At 55.5% G+C, this 12,598-nt stretch overlaps 1 protein-coding gene across 1 annotated transcript in view; it reads left to right on the forward strand.

The window, feature by feature from the left end:
- The first annotated feature begins 459 nt into the window (after positions 1-459).
- LOC139385648 (sodium-dependent serotonin transporter-like) overlaps positions 460-12,598 on the forward strand; it is a 41,147-nt gene continuing 29,008 nt past the window's right edge. The window contains exons 1-3 of the mRNA XM_071130878.1: positions 460-619; positions 3,572-4,177; positions 5,545-5,679. Of these exons, the coding sequence (XP_070986979.1) occupies positions 3,793-4,177; positions 5,545-5,679 (520 nt within the window). The 5' untranslated portion in view covers positions 460-619; positions 3,572-3,792. The remainder of the gene's footprint in view (positions 620-3,571; positions 4,178-5,544; positions 5,680-12,598) is intronic.

The following is a 12,598-nucleotide window of genomic DNA, read 5'->3' on the forward strand; positions in this document are numbered from 1 at the left end:
CAGAGAGAGAGAGAGAGTGGAGAAAGAGGGAAACAGAGCGAGAGAGTGGAGAATGCGGGACACAGAGAGAGAGAGAGTGGAGAAAGAGGGAGACAGAGAGTGGAGGAAGAGGGAGACAGAGAGAGAGAGTTGAGAAAGAGGGACACAGAGAGAGAGAGTGGAGGAAGAGGGACACCAAGAGAGGGAGAGAGAGAGTGGAGGAAGAGGGACACGGAGAGAGAGATAGAGATTGGAGGAAGAGGGAGAGAGAGAGTGGAGGAAGAGGGACATAGAGAGAGTGGAGGAAGAGCGACACAGAGAGAGTAGAGGAAGAGGGAGACAGAGAGAGAGAGAGAGAGAGTGGATAAAGAGGGAGACAGAGAGAGAGAGTGGAGGAAGAGGGACACAGAGAGAGTAGAGGAAGAGGGACACAGAGAGAGTAGAGGAAGAGGGACACAGAGAGAGTAGAGGAAGAGGGACACAGAGAGAGTAGAGGAAGAGGGACACAGAGAGAGTAGAGGAAGAGGGTGTAAGAAACTCCAGCGGGGTGTAGGGGGAGTGTCTGTACGTGTTCTTCAGAGGGACGGTGGTGAGTACCACCCTGACACAGACCCCCACATAACTACGGAACCACTGCACGGTAGGGCTGCATTCTGGACATTGTGTGTGTGTGTGTGTGTGTGTGTGTGTTTGTGTGTGTGTGTGCGTGTGCGTGTGCGTGTGCTTCTCAATGGTTCTATGCATATATGTGTTTGTGCCAGACCAAACTTCAACGTGTGTATAGTGTGAGGTTTGAGTGCTCTACTGGGCAAACAGTCTGTCTTGATGTGTTTACGCACGCTTACCATAGCACGTTTACGCAACGATAGAGCATCATGTAAGTTGTAGATGGAAAAAGTTCCATTGGGTTTTTACCTCGTGTGTTACACTCTTTCTACCTCATCATATTTGCTAGTGTGTTCTGTTTACATCCTGTATTTTACATTTATTTTTACATTAACACTCCTAGAAGAGTGCAAGTTGAAGCAATTCTCACTAGTAATGTGGACTTGCAGTTGAATTATCTGATTTGAAGTAATGTCGACCAAAGAGCATGCACCATAGACACTAGATACGGTGGTGATAGGGATGGAGATCATGTGTTATGTGTTCTGGTTCCTCGTTGTCTTACACGAAAACAAGAACCTCCCCTCAAGAAACCCCCAATTGTGATTTATTTTGTATTTTTCCCAGAGACGGCTTGCGTTGATTCCTTGACCGCTACCCATTATTTCTGCTAAACATCATTTGTTTGTCTCTGTAACAGAACAATAATGCTCAGAGTTGGCTGAATTGTTTAATCTTTGTTAATGTAATGTAAAGTGGTCAGTGGCGGACATTGGAAGCCCCCCCCCCCATATTAAAGTGTTTTAATTTCATGTTTTTAATGTCAAGCTTGCAAGCTTACGCTATGATAACCTTGACAAAAGTGCATTTTCTTCATAGCTCCAAATTTCTCCTATTTTCCGAACTTGTCGGATTCTTGTGGGATCTGATCGCAATGATATTTCAGATATGTTGCTCAATGATTTCATCCTCAGCTGGACTTTCTTTGATGATGAAGCGGTTGTTTGACGTGACTCAGTGACGAGCTAATGTAAGTGCTATACGGCAACCCAGAGAGTAAAAGATACAGTACTTTAGAGCAAGTTTCATTTCCCTGATGAGTGTGAACTAATTGTTATTCCCAATATTTCTGCTGCACTTTACCAGGAAGTACCTATTTGGGGTGTCACACTTTGCACTCTGTCTTCCAGCTGTTCTTTTCTCATCTTCATTTCTGACTGCTTCCACGGTCCTGGATGTCAGTCCAGGTGCCCTATGCGGCTTGGATAGAAGCATTCTGCGTGACTGATAGGGGTATGGACTGGAATTCCATGGAGAATTTGCTGGACAATTACTTTTAATCGGGATAAGGGCATTCCATTTGAATTAACTCTCCCTTTCCCATTAAATTCCAATTGAAGCAAACGAGTATAAAACGAGGCGATTTGCGCCAAAAAAACGTTTTTTCCTCCTTCCTTTTTTCAGTTGAACTAATTTCTTACTCAAATCCTGGGACTTCTTAAGCGGGGTATGTGGTCAACGTTTGTCAAAAAAAACAAATGGCCAAATGAAAAATGTGAGTCAATGTATCGTAGTGCATATTTAATACATGTTCTTTTTAGATTGATGTTCATGGTCGCTGTCAAAGGTGATCCGTCTGCAATTTTTACCACGCACAATGTTTTTTTTCTCCTTTTCTTTCAGTGTGAAATTCAAACATTAGACAACGCGGTAGGATTTAGAGCCGCTCAGGAGAGATGTAGAAAATAGCTCCCTAATAATGTGAATAAATACATTGTAGGAAGAGGAAGGCTCGTAAATAAAAGGATAGCATGTGGTTTCAGCGACCGTTTTAACCATCAGACACGGAGCTCTCCTAATGTTCCATTATAGAAGTACACGACTTTATTCAATGACTTTACTGTGAGTCTGCACATTACAGCACTATTATTGGACACTAGTACACTACGTTTTCAGTCTACTGCTAGACTTATAGTCTGTCTAACATCTATGTGTATATGGATTAAATGAAAGGTAAATGATAATGACTCATGAAGGGTAGTTACAGTGAAAATACATGTATTTAAACAAACAGGCTGGAGAAATTCTCCCATTGGGTACTTTTGCATATAACTGTGGTAAATACCTACTGTGACCACGCTGAAAAGTAGTTCAACATACAAATTAAAAAGGGGTTAAAAATTCTAAGTAGTTAGATATTTTATTTTCTGTAAAAAAAAAAATGTTTTTTTAAGTATTTCTTAATTTGATTTAACCAGTCATGAAGTTCGTAAATCATGATATCTTGATTATACTCATACTGTCAAAAGGAAAACGAGGACAAAGTACTGTACAAGAAGAATATGTGGAACGTACATGTTTTCTGGTAGAAAATATGTGTTATCAGGGTATCAAGTAACAATTTTCATTATCACAATCAGAGGAAGTCGTTTGGTTTCTGGATGCATTTCCCCCTATCCCCTCGTTCCACCCTGCCTTTACACACCGACTGCACGTTGACTTGATCTATCAAACTATATACTTCTTCTAACTCTGTTTCTCTTCCTTTCAAATCTTGTTGCTGCCTGTATATCCCCCCCCCCCCCCCCCCCCCCCTTTTCGTCTAATGTATGTGGTGAGGTTCAACTTTCGTATTTTATCTCCAAATGTATAGAGACCCAAGAAATCAGATGTGATTGTAGCTTCGGGCAGTTACAACAATGTCAAGAAAGAAAATAAACCAACGTGTTCTAGCAGAATCCCCTCAGGCCTTATTTGGCAGGGACTTTCAGATTTCACATTTCCCCCAGTGTTTCACACTTTTAACCCCATAGTGACGTATTACCAGTCAGTCTCAGTGACTTCTCCCATTTGTCTCCGTCTTTCCCTGTGCGAACTAACCACTCAGGATATTCCAGAGAAGCCCAAAGCAAAAAGACCACACGAAAAAATACACAGGTAATTCACAATGGTAAATAACACCAGTGATGTTGTGTTTGTGTTGCAGTCTGGTACCGGTTGTGTCCCCGCTGGCGTTTGTCATAAAAGGTGGTGGTGCCAGGCAAAGAGTCCCACCTGGCCCAGTCACACCTGCTCTCTCTCTCTCTCGCTCTCTCTCTCTCTCTCTATGCTACCCCTCATCCCCTGATGGGCACCTCATCACACCGTGCCAAAAGTCCACCGTCTCTGCTAACAACCACACCACGCCCCTAACCACCGGCCATCGCCATGGAGATGACGCAGTCAGTGGTGATGGACAGAGAGAACGAAGGCGGAGAGAAAGAGAAAGGGGAGGAGTCATCGCAAGAGAACGGCAGACTCATGCTGGCTGACGGAGGGGTGGCCGAGAAGGGGGACCCCAAAGTGAACTCTGGTGGGGGGTCAGGAGGGGTGTCCAACGGGTACCCCACGTCCACAGCGCAGAGCCCAAAGGAGGGAGCGGGAGGTGTACCCACAGGGGCCCCCAGGACTCTAGTGGTCCAGCAGACCAGTCTGGACCGGCCCCGGGAGACCTGGAGCAAGAAGATGGACTTTCTGTTGTCTGTGATTGGCTACGCCGTGGACCTGGGAAATGTGTGGCGCTTCCCCTACATCTGCTATCAAAATGGCGGAGGTGAGACCTGTTCATTTGAGCACGCAGTTGCAAAAAGCTAAAATAAGCATTTCTTATTGGACAATTCTAGGTACTCCCTCCTTCTTTCAGGCTGTTTTCTTTCATTTGGTGCCTAATGAACACGACCCAGGTTGAGGGAAAATGTAACACTGGAAAGGAAAGAATCTGTAGCTGGGGAAAGAGAAAGGGAGGTTGAGGAAATGGACAGATACAACTAAACCATCTACAGTATACTGGTGACAATAAACATTAATGAAGATTGAAAATAGCTTTCCACACTTAATCATATAGCTAGATAAAGAACCATAAAACAGGGATAAATCGGACAGAGCGTCTGGAAAATACAGGCCATTCAAACCAACCAAAACGTGGATCAAAGTAACGTTTACACCTGGGAAAGAAATAGCACTGGGTAAATATATGCACGTTAAACCTTATGTCTTCTGTAATGACGACAACCATAAATAAATGTTCCTCTAATGTCCCCAGATGTTTACAAGGGAACTCTGTTGTCCTCCCTGCTTTTCTACAACTCTCCCCCTCACATCAAATACAGGCCTCCGATTCCATTTTATTGAATTTGCAATAACAAAATCTTTGCAATATCCTGTTTCTCTGTTACGAGGGAAAGAGAGAGAGAGAGAGAGAGATGGGAGACAGGGGGACACTTGATAGAAGCAACACTATTAATTGTTTTTCTTTGTATTTATCTCTTTCTCTCTCTCTCTCTCTCTCTCTCTCTCTCTCTCTCTCTCTCTCTCCCTCTCTCTCTCTGGCTCTCTCTGACTCTCTCTCTGGCTCTCTCTCTCTGACTCTCTCTCTTTCTCTCTCTCTCTCTCTCTCTCTTTCTCTCTCTCTCTCTCTCTCTCTCTCTGACTCTCTCTCTGGCTCTCTCTCTGACTCCCTCTCTGGCTCTCTCTCGGACTCTCTCTCTTTTTCTCCCTCTCTATCTCTCTCTCCCTCTCGCTCTCTCTGACTATCTCTCTCTTTCATTGCTTAATAACCTGTCTCTTAGCCCCAGCTACTCAATCAACAGTTATCTTTGCTTTCATGTCAACCACACAGATATACATTCCTAATCAAATAGAGAAAGAGACAGGGCTTGTCTGGACTGAAGCCTATCTCCCTGGTAGTCTCCAGGGTTCTGCATGTCTTTTTTCTCTCTCTCTGACATGTCCAATTCCTCCCCTCACTCCCCTTGGCCTTTAGGGTCAGGTACAGGTCAGTGTTGAATGTTCCAGATGTTGTTGTCAGTTGTTGTTAGATGAGGTGTGTAGACATCCGACAAAGAGTGCAGCTATGAAACATGTGGAGTTTATATTTTTGACTCATGAATGAGTCTCTCTGTCTTTTACCTGTTGTCCCAGGTGCCTTCCTGCTGCCCTACATGTTGATGGCGGTATTCGGCGGCGTGCCTCTGTTCTACATGGAGCTGGCACTGGGGCAGTTCCACCGCAGCGGCTGCATCTCCATCTGGAAACACATCTGCCCCATCTTCAAGGGTAAGAAGAGAGGAGGGGAGGAGAGGAGTGGAGGGGGTGGATTTGACACATTTTGTTAACATAAGTGTTATGGAGAAGAGATGAGTCAGGGGAGAAGAGGAGTCGAGGGAGAAGAGATGAGTCAGGGGAGAAGAGATGAGTCAGGGGAGAAGAGATGAGTCAGGGGAGAAGAGATGAGTCAGGGGAGAAGAGATGAGCCGGGGGAGGAGAGATGAGTCAGGGGAGAAGAGATGAGCCGGGGGAGGAGAGATGAGTCGGGGGAGAAGAAATGAGTCGGGGGAGAAGATGAGCCGGGGGAGGAGATGTGCCGGGGGAGGAGAGGAGTCGGGGGAGTTGAGGAGTCTGGGAAGAAGAGGAGTCGGGAGGGGGGAGGGGAGAGGAGAGGAGTGGGGAGGGGAGAGGAGTCGGGAGAGGGTAGGAGTCAGGAGAGGAGGGGAGTCGGGGGAGAAGAGGAGTGTAGTCGGGGGAGAAGAGGAGTGAAGTTGGGGGAGGAGAGGAGTGGAGTCGGGGGAGGAGAGGAGTGGAGTCGGGGGAGGAGAGGAGTGGAGTCGGGGGAGGAGAGGAGTGGAGTCGGGGGAGGAGAGGAGTGGAGTCGGGGGAGGAGAGGCGTCGGGAGGGGAGTGGAGAGGAGTCAGGAGGGGAGAGGAGTCAGGAGGCGAGAGGAGAGGAGTCAGGAGGGGAGAGGAGTCGAGAGGGGAGGAGTCAGGAGTGGAGTCAGGAGAGGAGTCGGGGGAGGAGAGGAGTGGAGTAAGGGGAGGAGTGGAGTCGGGGGAGGAGTGGAGTCAGGGGGAGGAGACGAGTGGAGTCGGGGGAGGAGAGGAGTCTGGGAGGAGAGGCGTCGGGAGGGGGGAGGGGAGTGGAGAGGAGTCAGGAGTCAGGAGGGGAGAGGAGAGGAGTCAGGAGGGGAGAGGAGTCGAGAGGGGAGGAGTCAGGAGTGGAGTCAGGAGAGGAGAGGAGTCGGGGGAGGAGAGGAGTGGAGTCAGGGGAGGAGTGGAGTAAGGGGAGGAGTGGAGTCGGGGGAGGAGTGGAGTCGGGGAGGAGACGAGTGCAGTCGGGGGAGGAGAGGAGTCTGGGGAGGAGAGGCGTCGGGAGGGGGGAGGGGAATGGAGAGGAGTCAGGAGGGGAGAGGAGTCGAGAGGGGAGGAGTCAGGAGAGGAGAGGAGTCGGGGGAGGAGAGTAGTGGAGTCGGGGAGGAGTGGAGTCAGGGGGAGGAGTGGAGTCGGGGGAGGAGAGGAATGGAGTAGGGGGAGGAGAGGAGTGGAGTCGGGGAGGAGTGGAGTCGGGGGAGGAGTGGAGTCGGGGGAGGAGACAAGTGGAGTCGGGGGAGGAGAGGAGTCTGGGGAGGAGAGGCGTCGGGAGGGGGGAGGGGAGTGGAGAGGAGTCAGGAGGGGAGAGGAGTCAGGAGGGGAGAGGAGAGGAGTCAGGAGGGGAGAGGAGTCAAGAGGGGAGCAGTCAGGAGTGGAGTCAGGAGAGGAGAGGAGAGGAGTGGAGTCAAGGGAGGAGACGAGTGGAGTCGGGGGAGGAGAGGAGTCTGGGGAGGAGAGGCGTCGGGAGGGGGGAGGGGAGTGGAGAGGAGTCAGGAGGGGAGAGGAGTCAAGAGGGGAGGAGTCAGGAGAGGAAAGGAGTCGGGGGAGGAGAGGAGTGGAGTCAGGGGAGGAGACGAGTGGAGTCGTGGGAGGAGAGGAGTCTGATGAGGAGAGGCGTCGGGAGGGGGGAGGGGAGTGGAGAGGAGTAAAGAGAGAAGTTGGGGGAGGAGAGGAGTCGGGGGAGGAGAGGAGTGGAGTTGGGGGAGGAGAGGAGTGGAGTCGGGGGAGGAGAGGAGTGTAGTCGGGTCGGGGAGAAGAGGAGTGGAGTCAGGGGAGGAGTGGAGTCAGGGGAGGAGTGGAGTTTGGGGAGGAGTGGAGTCGGGGGAGGAGAGGAGTGGAGTCGGGGGAGGAGAGGAGTGGAGTCGGGGAAGGAGAGGAGTGGAGTCGTGGGAGGAGAGGAGTGGAGTCGGGTCGGGGAGAAGAGGAGTGGAGTCAGGGGAGGAGTGGAGTCAGGGTAGGAGTGGAGTTTGGGGAGGAGTCGGGGGAGGAGAGGAGTGGAGTCGGGGGAGGAGAGGAGTGGAGTCGGGGGAGGAGAGGAGTGGAGTCGGGGGAGGAGTGGAGTAGAGTCGGGGGAGGAGTGGAGTGGAGTCGGGGGAGGAGTGGAGTCGGGGGAGGAGAGGAGTCGGGGGGGAGGGGAGAGGAGTCAGGAGGGGAGAGGAGTCAGGATTGGAGAGGAGAGGAGTCAGGAGGGGAGAGGAGTCGAGAGGGGAGGAGTCAGGAGTGGAGTCAGGAGAGGAGTGGAGTCGGGGGAGGAGAGGAGTGGAGTCGGGGAGGAGAGGAGTGTAGTCGGGTCGGGGAGAAGAGGAGTGGAGTCAGGGGAGGAGTGGAGTCAGGGGAGGAGTGGAGTTTGGGGAGGAGTGGAGTCGGGGGAGGAGTGGAGTCGGGGGAGGAGAGGAGTGGAGTCGGGGGAGGAGAGGAGTGGAGTCGGGGGAGGAGAGGAGTGGAGTCGGGTCGGGGAGAAGAGGAGTGGAGTCAGGGGAGGAGTGGAGTCAGGGGAGGAGTGGAGTCAGGGGAGGAGTGGAGTTTGGGGAGGAGTCGGGGGAGGAGAGGAGTGGAGTCGGGGGAGGAGTGGAGTGGTGTCGGGGGAGGAGTGGAGTGGAGTCGGGGGAGGAGTGGAGTCGGGGAGGAGAGGAGTCGGGGGGGAGGGGAGAGGAGTCATTAGGGGAGAGGAGTCAGGATTGGAGAGGAGAGGAGTCGAGAGGGGAGGAGTCAGGAGTGGAGTCAGGAGAGGAGTGGAGTCGGGGGAGGAGAGGAGTGGAGTCGGGGATGAATAGACTCAGGGAGGAGTGGAGTCGGGGAGGAGAGGAGTCGGGGAGGAGAGGAGTAAAGAGAGAAGTTGGGGGAGGAGAGGAGTCGGGGGAGGAGAGGAGTCTGGGGAGGAGAGGCGTCGGGAGGGGGGAGGGGAGTGGAGAGGAGTCAGGAGGGGAGAGGAGTCAGGAGGGGAGAGGAGAGGAGTCAGGAGGGGAGAGGAGTCAAGAGGGGAGCAGTCAGGAGTGGAGTCAGGAGAGGAGAGGAGTCGGGGGAGGAGAGGAGTGGAGTCAGGGGAGGAGACGAGTGGAGTCGGGGGAGGAGAGGAGTCTGGGGAGGAGAGGCGTCGGGAGGGGGGAGGGGAGTGGAGAGGAGTCAGGAGGGGAGAGGAGTCAAGAGGGGAGGAGTCAGGAGAGGAGAGGAGTCGGGGGAGGATAGGAGTGGATAGGAGTGGAGTCAGGGGAGGAGACGAGTGGAGTCGTGGGAGGAGAGGAGTCTGATGAGGAGAGGCGTCGGGAGGGGGGAGGGGAGTGGAGAGGAGTCAGGAGGGGAGAGGAGTTAGGAGGGGAGAGAAGAGGAGTCAGGAGGGGAGAGGAGTCGAGAGGGGAGGAGTCAGGAGTGGAGTCAGGAGAGGAGTGGAGTCGGGGGAGGAGACGAGTGGAGTCGGGGAAGGAGAGGAGTCTGGGGAGGAGAGGCGGGGGGAGGGGAGTGGAGAGGAGTCAGGAGGGGAGAGGAGTCAGGAGGGGAGAGGAGAGGAGTCAGGAGGGGAGAAGAGTTGAGAGGGGAGGAGTCAGGAGAGGAGTCAGGAGAGGAGAGGAGTCGGGGGAGGAGAGGAGAGGATAGGATTCGGGGGAGGAGTGGAGTCGGGGGAGGAGAGGAGTGGAGTCGGGGGAGGAGAGGAGTGGAGTCGGGGAAGGAGAGGAGTGGAGTCGGGGGAGGAGAGGAGTGGAGTCGGGGGAGGAGACGAGTGGAGTCGGGGGAGGAGAGGCGTCGAGAGGGGGGAGGGGAAAGGAGAGGAGTCAGGAGGGGAGTCAGGAGGGGAGAGGAGAGGGGTCAGGAGGAGAGAGGAGTCGAGAGGGGAGGAGTCAGGAGTGGAGTCAGGAGAGGAGAGGAGTCGGGGGAGGAGTGGAGTCGGGGGAGGTGTGTAGTCGGGGGAGGAGAGGAGTGGAGTCGGGAGAGGAGTGGAGTCGGGGGAGGAGAGGAGTGGAGTCCGGAGAGGAGTGGAGTCGGGGGTGGAGAGGAGTGGACTCGGGGAGGAGTGTAGTCAGGGAGGAGTGGAGTCGGGGAGTAGAGGAGTCGGGGAGGAGAGGAGTAAAGAGAGAAGTTGGGGGAGGAGAGGAGTCGGGGGAGGAGAGGAGTGGAGTTGGGGGAGGAGAGGAGTGTAGTCGGGTCGGGGAGAAGAGGAGTGGAGTCAGGGGAGGAGTGGAGTCAGGGGAGGAGTGGAGTTTGGGGAGGAGTGGAGTCGGGGGAGGAGAGGAGTGGAGTCGGGGGAGGAGAGGAGTGGAGTCGGGGAAGGAGAGGAGTGGAGTCGTGGGAGGAGAGGAGTGGAGTCGGGTCGGGGAGAAGAGGAGTGGAGTCAGGGGAGGAGTGGAGTCAGGGTAGGAGTGGAGTTTGGGGAGGAGTCGGGGGAGGAGAGGAGTGGAGTCGGGGGAGGAGAGGAGTGGAGTCGGGGGAGGAGAGGAGTGGAGTCGGGGGAGGAGTGGAGTGGAGTCGGGGGAGGAGTGGAGTGGAGTCGGGGGAGGAGTGGAGTCGGGGGAGGAGAGGAGTCGGGGGGGAGGGGAGAGGAGTCAGGAGGGGAGGGGAGAGGAGTCAGGATTGGAGAGGAGAGGAGTCAGGAGGGGAGAGGAGTCGAGAGGGGAGGAGTCAGGAGTGGAGTCAGGAGAGGAGTGGAGTCGGGGGAGGAGAGGAGTGGAGTCGGGGAGGAGAGGAGTGTAGTCGGGTCGGGGAGAAGAGGAGTGGAGTCAGGGGAGGAGTGGAGTCAGGGGAGGAGTGGAGTTTGGGGAGGAGTGGAGTCGGGGGAGGAGTGGAGTCGGGGGAGGAGAGGAGTGGAGTCGGGGAAGGAGAGGAGTGGAGTCGGGGGAGGAGAGGAGTGGAGTCGGGTCGGGGAGAAGAGGAGTGGAGTCAGGGGAGGAGTGGAGTCAGGGGAGGAGTGGAGTCAGGGGAGGAGTGGAGTTTGGGGAGGAGTCGGGGGAGGAGAGGAGTGGAGTCGGGGGAGGAGTGGAGTGGTGTCGGGGGAGGAGTGGAGTGGAGTCGGGGGAGGAGTGGAGTCGGGGAGGAGAGGAGTCGGGGGGGAGGGGAGAGGAGTCAGGAGGGGAGAGGAGTCAGGATTGGAGAGGAGAGGAGTCAGGAGGGGAGAGGAGTCGAGAGGGGAGGAGTCAGGAGTGGAGTCAGGAGAGGAGTGGAGTCGGGGGAGGAGAGGAGTGGAGTCGGGGAGGAGTGTAGTCAGGGAGGAGTGGAGTCGGGGAGGAGAGGAGTCGGGGAGGAGAGGAGTAAAGAGAGAAGTTGGGGGAGGAGAGGAGTCGGGGGAGGAGAGGAGTCGGGGGAGGAGAGGAGTGGAGTCGGGGGAGGAGAGGAGTGGAGTCGGGTTGGGGAGAAGAGGAGTGAAGTCAGGGGAGGAGTGGAGTCAGGGGAGGAGTGGAGTCAGGGGAGGAGTTGAGTTTGGGGAGGAGTGGAGTCGGGGGAGGAGTCTGGGGAGGAGAGGAGTGGAGTCGGGGGAGGAGAGGAGTGGAGTCGGGGGAGGAGAGGAGTGGAGTCGGGGAAGGAGAGGAGTGGAGTCGGGGGAGGAGAGGAGTGGAGTCGGGGGAGGAGACGAGTGGAGTCGGGGGAGGAGAGGCGTCGAGAGGGGGGAGGGGAAAGGAGAGGAGTCAGGAGGGGAGTCAGGAGGGGAGAGGAGAGGGGTCAGGAGGAGAGAGGAGTCGAGAGGGGAGGAGTCAGGAGTGGAGTCAGGAGAGGAGAGGAGTCGGGGGAGGAGTGGAGTCGGGGGAGGTGTGTAGTCGGGGGAGGAGAGGAGTGGAGTCGGGAGAGGAGTGGAGTCGGGGGAGGAGAGGAGTGGAGTCCGGAGAGGAGTGGAGTCGGGGGTGGAGAGGAGTGGACTCGGGGAGGAGTGTAGTCAGGGAGGAGTGGAGTCGGGGAGTAGAGGAGTCGGGGAGGAGAGGAGTAAAGAGAGAAGTTGGGGGAGGAGAGGAGTCGGGGGAGGAGAGGAGTGGAGTTGGGGGAGGAGAGGAGTGGAGTCGGGGGAGGAGAGGAGTGTAGTCGGGTCGGGGAGAAGAGGAGTGGAGTCAGGGGAGGAGTGGAGTCAGGGGAGGAGTGGAGTTTGGGGAGGAGTGGAGTCGGGGGAGGAGAGGAGTGGAGTCGGGGGAGGAGAGGAGTGGAGTCGGGGAAGGAGAGGAGTGGAGTCGTGGGAGGAGAGGAGTGGAGTCGGGTCGGGGAGAAGAGGAGTGGAGTCAGGGGAGGAGTGGAGTCAGGGTAGGAGTGGAGTTTGGGGAGGAGTCGGGGGAGGAGAGGAGTGGAGTCGGGGGAGGAGAGGAGTGGAGTCGGGGGAGGAGAGGAGTGGAGTCGGGGGAGGAGTGGAGTGGAGTCGGGGGAGGAGTGGAGTGGAGTCGGGGGAGGAGTGGAGTCGGGGGAGGAGAGGAGTCGGGGGGGAGGGGAGAGGAGTCAGGAGGGGAGAGGAGTCAGGATTGGAGAGGAGAGGAGTCAGGAGTCGAGAGGGGAGGAGTCAGGAGTGGAGTCAGGAGAGGAGTGGAGTCGGGGGAGGAGAGGAGTGGAGTCGGGGAGGAGTGTAGTCAGGGAGGAGTGGAGTCGGGGAGGAGAGGAGTCGGGGAGGAGAGGAGTAAAGAGAGAAGTTGGGGGAGGAGAGGAGTCGGGGGAGGAGAGGAGTCTGGGGAGGAGAGGCGTCGGGAGGGGGGAGGGGAGGGGAGTGGAGAGGAGTCAGGAGGGGAGGGAGAGGAGTCAGGAGGGGAGAGGAGAGGAGTCAGGAGGGGAGAGGAGTCAAGAGGGGAGCAGTCAGGAGTGGAGTCAGGAGAGGAGAGGAGTCGGGGGAGGAGAGGAGTGGAGTCAGGGGAGGAGACGAGTGGAGTCGGGGGAGG

The sequence above is a fragment of the Oncorhynchus clarkii genome, chromosome 27 (assembly GCF_045791955.1).
Source record: "Oncorhynchus clarkii lewisi isolate Uvic-CL-2024 chromosome 27, UVic_Ocla_1.0, whole genome shotgun sequence".
Taxonomy (NCBI): Eukaryota; Metazoa; Chordata; class Actinopteri; order Salmoniformes; family Salmonidae; genus Oncorhynchus; species Oncorhynchus clarkii.